The sequence below is a fragment of the Emys orbicularis genome, chromosome 13 (genome assembly GCF_028017835.1).
Source record: "Emys orbicularis isolate rEmyOrb1 chromosome 13, rEmyOrb1.hap1, whole genome shotgun sequence".
NCBI classification, from domain to species: Eukaryota; Metazoa; Chordata; order Testudines; family Emydidae; genus Emys; species Emys orbicularis.
Window position 1 is genome coordinate 12589739 of NC_088695.1, and position 7591 is coordinate 12597329.

Consider the following 7591-nt stretch of genomic DNA (forward strand, 5'->3'; position numbering starts at 1 on the left):
ATTATTTCCATGTTTTTGAAGATCTAATATTTTCCTTCATTGATTTTTTGCCCTGCAGTCATAGGACAAAAAAAAGGGGGGGGGGGGTTGGGGGTTACAGGCTGTTGTAATAAGTCATAAATCCAGTGTCTTTATTAAGACCATGATATTTAGTGTGCAGTAAAGTATGAATTTAAGCTCCCAGACTCATCTTTTGAATGTATTGGGCAGGTTTTCTTTGAGGTTGAGGCCTGAGAGGACAGGTATGGAGTGATCATATGGTGTTTTTTTGTTTTTACTGATGAGGAGATTTTCATACGCTTAGTCTGTAGTTAGGCACCCAACTCCTGCTCACTATTAATGTAACATACTCTCCACGCCATCTTCAAAATTTTTAATGAAAACATTGAATAGTACCAGACCCAGGCCCAACTTGATACATCCTTCTAGTTTGACAGTGAACCACCGATTTCAGTCGGGCCAGGATTTTACCCTTAGTTATTATATAGCACTTTCATCCATGGATCTTAAAGTGCTTTTCAAAAGAGTTAAATGCCATTATCTACATTATAACACCATAGAATTGTAGGATTGGAAGGGACCTTGAGAGGTCATCTAGTCCAGACCTCTGCACTCAAGGCAGGACTAAATATTATCTAGAACATCCCTGAAAGGTGTTTGTCTAACCTGCTCTTAAAAATCTCCAATGACAAAGATTCCACAACCTCTCTAGGCAATTTATTCCAGTGCTTAACTAGCCTAATAGTTAGAAAGTTTTTCCTAATGTCCAACCTAAACCTCCTTTGCTGAAATTTAAACCCATTGCTTCTTGTCCAATCCTCAGACGTTAAAGAGAACAATGTTTCTCCCTCCTCCTTGTAACAACATTTCATGTACTGGAAAACTGTTATCATGTCCCCCCATGTTATCATTATGTAGATAATTATACTACATTATGTAGATCACAATACTAAATTATGTAGTGTTGTGAGGATTCATTGATTAATGTGTATGAGGACCTAGACCTTAATACATGTATATTGCTGTGATGGCTAACATGGAGAAGCTAGAATGAGCCCATGTTTTGCAAACAATTAAATTTGCATTCTTAAAAAATGGAGATATATATTTTTCACAGGGAAAACTCAAGAATCCCCTTTCACTAAAAAAGGTCTACATGCAAATTTTGGACTAGTAGAAGGATGCATTTCAGTAATTGCCACAGGACTTAAAGGAAATTACAGAGCTTAGAAATAAAAGGACTTGAATTCCTATCCCGCCTATGTTACTGAGGGTCGTCAGTTATCATTACACTTTACACATACAAATGAATTTTGCCCTACTGTGCTTCTATGAAATCAATCATTATTATTCCCTCAAACCTGATTTACAGATGAGTAAACTGTGGATCAGAGACATGGTCAGTTTCCCACAAGACATAAGTACATTTGGAAGGATCATTTTTATCAGTAAATGTCGATCAATGTCGATTTCACTGCAAACGCACAAACTGAGGAAAACATATTTCCATTGATAACAATGGAAATTTACAGATAGGCAAAGTAAGTCTAGTGAATCACAGTGTCTACAAACTAAGTTATCTAGCTAGCTAGCTCTTGGCAGTTTTAATGTGTTAATAATTTTACCTGCCCATATAAGAAAGAATGAAAGAAAGAAGCATTGACTTTAGATCAAGATTCTCACCTATCTCTGGAACCAGTAGTTCTACCTTCACTGGCTCCAACTCATTTAGTGATGGATGGGTTGAGGACTATTTCAGATTTCCTTAGGTACCCTAAAGACACAACCTCCAACCCTCCCTCATTCCTCCTTTAGCACTGCATTATTCCTAAACCTTATTCAGTCAGGAACGAGAGTACGAGGGAGTAAGAAGTATCCACCCTTTGTGCCGCTATGTAGGGGCTACCCAAATCTTAACTCTGAGTGCCCTGAGAGTGAAGGGCATTTGTTGCTACTGGATGTTTATCTTTGGGCAACAGGAAGGCTAATTATCATCTGCAGTGCTGAGTACTGCCTATGAGCACCCTAAGCTCCCTTTGGCTGTTGGTTTTGGGTGTACTGAAAAATTTGCAGTACTCATCCTTGTCAATAGTAGTTGTTTTTCCAAGGCAGATCCCTTACACTGGCTTTAAGCCATTGGAACTCCATCAGTCTCCAAAGCGTTGTGTACTCTTGATTTACACTGGTGAAAGTGAGAGAAGAATGAGCCTCATTGACTTCTGTGGCTTTACTCCTGTTTCCAAATTAGAAATGATTGAAAGGTGAATCAACCCCATTGACCTATGGAATGACCCCTGATTTACACTGGAGTGGTGAGAGGAGAAACAACCCCATTGATTTCAAATGAGTTGCTTTGCATTTACTCCAAAGTAATTGAGACCATAATCAGGGCCTAAGGGCATAAATCCCATTGAAACAAATGGGCTGAATGATGAAGGAATTGCTCTTTTTATTTTATTCTCAGTCCTTATATAAGACATTGGCTGTGTCAATCTTCCTCTATAGCCTTGATTCTAGAGAGGTCAAGAGATCTCCTAATCCAGACTGGAAATAAGGACTAAATTGTTAATGGTGAGAGTTATTTGAACAATTTACCAATGGTCATGCTGGATTCTCCATCACTGACAACTTTTTATATCAAGATTGGATATTTTTTCTGTAAGATCCACTCTAGGAATTATTTTGGGCAGTTCTGTGGCCTGTGTTATACAGGAGGTCAGACTAGATGATCACAATGGTCCCTTCTGGCCTTAGAATCTATGAGCTAGAATGGTAGCGGTAAGAACAGAAGAATGGCCATACTGGGTCAGAACAATGGTCCATCTACTCCAGTATCCTTTCTTCTGACTGTTGCCAGTACAAGATGTTTCAGAGGGAATGAACACAACAGGGCAATTATTGAGTGATCCATCCCCTGTCGTCCAGTCTCAGATTCTGTCACTTGGAGATTTGGGCACACCCAGAGCATGGGGCTGCATCCCTGACCATGTTGGCTAATAGACATTGATGGACCTATCCTCCAGGATCTTGAACCCAGATATACTTTTGACATTCACAACATCCCATGGCAATGAGTTCCACAGGCTGACTGTGTGTTGTGTGGAAAAGTACTTCCTTTTGTTTGTTTAAACCCACTACCTATTAACTTCATCGGATGATCCCTAGTTTTTGTGTTATGTGAAGAGGTAAATGACACTTCCCTCTTCACTTTCTCCACACCATTCATGATTTTATAGATCGCTACAATATCCCCCCTTAGTCATCTCTTTTCTAAGCTGAACAGTCCTAGTCTTTTTATTCTCTCTTTGTATGGAAGCTGTTCCATACCCCTAATAATTTTTGTTGCCCTTCGATAAACCTTTCATATTCTAATATATCTCTTTTGAGATGAGGCACCCAGAACTGCACCCAGTATTCAAGATGTGGGGGTACTATGGATTTATATAATGGCGTTATGATATTTTCTGTCTTATTATATATCCCTTTCCTAATGGTTCCTATCATTCTGTTAGCTTTTTTGACTGCTGCTGCACACTGAGCAGCCATTTTCAGAGAACTATCCACAATGATGCCAAGGTCCCTTGCTTGGGTGATAATAGCTAATTTAAATCCCATCATTTTGTATATGTAGTCAGGATTATTTTTTCCAAGGTGCATTACTTTGCTCTGATCAACACTGAATTGCATCTGCTATTTTGTTGCCCAGTTACCCAGTGTAGTGAGATCCCTTTGTAACTCTTTGCAGTCAGATTTTGGACTTAACTATCTTGAGTAATTTACATCATCTGCAAATTTTGCCACCTCACTGTTGATTAAATGATTAAAGACAAAAACATCATATCACCCATGGGCAAACACTTTTCACAAAACCATCACTCCATATCTGACCTCTCAGGCCTCATTCTCAAAGGAAACCTGCACAACACCTTCAACAGATAAGCCTGGGAGCTTAAATTCATAACTTTGCTAGACACTAAAAATCATGGTACTAATAAAGACACTCAATTTATGGTTTATTACAAAAATCTGTAATTCACTAATCCCCCTTACTTGTCCTATGACTGCAGAGGTGTTAATGGACCAGTTCACCTTGAATGGTCCCTTCAAATATATGTTAACTACTTATGCTAAACAATCTGTTTAGGGGGGAGGGATAGCTCAGTGGTTTGAGCATTGGCCTGCTAAACCCAGGGTTGTGAGTTCAATCCTTGAGGGGGCCACTTGGGGATCTGGGGCAAAATCAGTACTTGGTCCTGCTAGTGAAGGCAGGGGGCTGGACTCGATGACCTTTCAAGGTCCCTTCCAGTTCTAGGAGATGGGATATCTCCATTAATTATTATTATTATTATGTTTCATCTTGTATTAAGCTGGGAAATTGTGAGTATCTTGCCCAGACCTGAAGAAGAGCTGTGTGTAGCTAGAAAGCTTGTCAAACAAAAATATATTACCTCACCCATTTTGTCTCTCTAATATCCTGGGACAAATACAACTACAATAACACTGCAAACAACAATGGAAGATATCAAATTTAGCTTTGCAGTCAGCTTGAAACTGGGATCAATATATTGGAAAAAATATCCATATATATTCACTTTAGCTGTATCTCACGTGTCCAGCATGTTGATATCTAAGCACCTTGATAGCTACCTGATCTAGTGACCATATGGACTTTTATACAATAATGTTATTGATCTGTAATTTTTATTTATTTATCCCTTCAGAATTAAGCTCTGCTGATCAGCTAACAATGAAAGGATGTTAATGTTAATGGGTCCCACTGGGCATTATTAAAAAGTCTTTGCAATGATCATGAAAAGAGATTCAACTTCAAACAGGTTGCAGAAGGCATTGTTAAAATTCATAGCATTCAATTGGTGTAGCACCACTGGAGTCCACATTACACTCAGGAAGAATTTGTCCCGTTGCACTAAATGCCTAGAGACAGGAGGTGCTTACGGACTTCTCAGTAGAGGTTAAAGCTAAAATAAAAGTAATGTTAAATTATAGCAACTAAATGAGACCTTGTGGGATTCATCCAACAGCAGGACCAAAACTTGCTGGGCCAGATCCTCAACTGGTGTAAACTGGCATTGCCCCATGCAAGTCTATGGGGCTATGTTGATTTTCACAGGCTGAGGCTCTGGTTCCATTATGTGTAGCAGAATTGATGCATGACTTCATTCTCATAAGACGAATATCCCCAAAACTCACCCCCACTGGGTCCCAGAGAAGCAAGTGGTGGAAATATCTTTGGGACCAAGGCAATTCTTCCTCAGTAGAAACAAAACAGCTATTAACTCCAAAGGGCATCAAGGGGAAACCAGTTCTATGTAAACGTCAGGGGGACAAATTTGTTACCAGAATAATGCTACGCTAGGCAGTGGGATTATACCAGGGGTAAATTTGGCCCATGTGCTATTAGCAGAACCATCAGAACAGTTAAGTGCTGCATGGCTCAGGGAATGGGATGCAGAACCCCTTGGTCACATTAGTGAATAGATACACACACACAAATAGTCCCACTGAATTTGCTGAATAGTTTTGTGCAAACCAAAAAAGTCTGCTTCATTTTGTTTCAATCTCCCAGCATTTTGAGAAAAGCAAGGCAAAGGACTCCCAAAAAGCCCAGAGAAAGAGAAGCTCTCTGATAATCTTTAGCCTAGTAACTATAGGACTCCAGAGTTGTAAGAGACCCAGGTTCAATTCCCCCCTCTACCTGAACGTTGTTACTAGTGTCCCTCCAAATCTACACCAATGGAACTTCTAGAGTTGGCCAGGAATATTCCAACAAAAATTTTCTGTCAGAAAACACCTAGTTGTTAAAACCCAAACTGGGGAAGGATCAGTTTTGACACATCTCCTGATTCAAAACAAATTTGAAAAAAAAAAAGATTTAAAAATTGTTAGAATGTTCCATTTTGATATTTTTAAAATGAAAAGTTCTCATTTCTGGGTTCAAAATTATTTTTTTCATTTAGAAAGTTTAATTAATTTTTACCAAAAAAATAAAAAGTTTTAAAAAAATGAAAGGTCAAAAACAAAACAAAAATTGTTTATATTATCAAAATGAAATGTTTCAATTGGCACATTATTAATTATTATTATTATTATTATTATTATTATTTCAAAATTTGGTGAGAATTTAACTTTTCCTCCGGATTCAGGATGGAATTTTTTCATTTTTTTTAATTAAAAAAAATGGAATGGGAAAAGCATTTCCCACCCATCTGTAGTAAATCCATTGAGTTTGGTGATATTACTTCAGAATTAACCTCATCTCTACGAGATCAGAAGCCGCACCTTACGGAGTTTCATTGTTGAAGACAAAGAATTGAACCAGAGACATTTACAATTAATCCATTTTCTTAATTCAACAGAACCTTCTTCTTCCCATCATTCTCCAGAAGGCACCCCTCACCTCCTTGTTCCTCAGGCTGTAGATAATGGGGTTTAGCATGGGTGTGATGACGGAGTAGGACAGAGAGAGAAACTTATCTGTATCTGGTGAGTAGGATGACTTGGGCTTCAGATACATAACACAAGCAGAGCCGTAGGACAGCATCACCACCAGGAGGTGCGAGGAGCAGGTGGAGAAGGACTTCCTCCTGCCCTCCCCTGAGGGCATCCTCAGGATGGTGGAGATGATGCAGACGTAGGACATGAGAATCAGCATGAAGGGGACGGTGACAACGAACAGAGCCATGATGAAGACAGCCATTTCTTTGCCGGAGGTGTCTCCACAGGCCAGCTTCAGCAGTGGAGGGATGTCACAGAAGAAATGGTTAATCTCATGGGAATGGCAGAAGGGTAGGGTGAACACCATGACGGTCAGACCAAAGAATATGAGGAGTCCACTGAGCCAGGATCCGGCAGCTAGCCCTGTGTATACCTTCCTACTCATAACCACTGAGTAGTGCAGAGGCTTGCATATTGCAACATAGCGATCGTAGGCCATTGAGGCCAGGAGAAAACACTCTGACCCAGCAAGGAAAAAAAAGAAAAAGGTTTGCACAGCACAGCCAATGAAAGAGATGGTCTGATCTTCTGAGAGAAGATTGGCCAATATTTTAGGGATGTTAACTGATGTGTAGCAGATCTCCAGGAAGGACAGGTTCCTGAGGAAGAAATACATGGGGATATGAAGGGCAGGGTCAGCCAATGTGAGGACAATGATGAGGAGATTTCCAGCCAGGGTGATCAAGTAGGCAGATAAAAACACAGAGAATAATAAGTATTTCTGTCTAGGAAGGTTGGAAAATCCCAGGAGAATGAATTTGGTTCGTACTGTGTGGTTTCCTCCTGCCGATCCTTTCACATACTCCATCCTGCAGAAAAAAAAGGGGGAAGCAACCCCAATAGGGCAAAACATTAAAAAATATTGATCTTAATTCCGGTTCAGATTTCAAACACTCCCAAATCTGAATCCTTGGTTTTGATTCAGATTCTTCTTGACTCTCCCTGATTAGGTATTGAACTGTGCCTTCTTTTAATTGGCCCAGATATTCAGCTAGTGTGAATTGAATTGAATGAGTCCAGACTGACAGCTAAGCTGATTTACATCAACTTAGCATCTCTCTGATTGACTCAAAAG

The 7591-nt window shown here is 39.6% G+C and overlaps 1 protein-coding gene across 1 annotated transcript; it reads right to left on the reverse strand.

Annotated features, from left to right (window-relative positions):
* Positions 1-6370: 6370 nt before the first annotated feature.
* LOC135887830 (olfactory receptor 5V1-like) lies at positions 6371-7324 on the reverse strand. Its single transcript, XM_065415602.1, has one exon. It carries the CDS (start codon positions 7322-7324, stop codon positions 6371-6373), a length of 954 nt encoding a protein of 317 aa, XP_065271674.1.
* Positions 7325-7591: the final 267 nt, after the last annotated feature.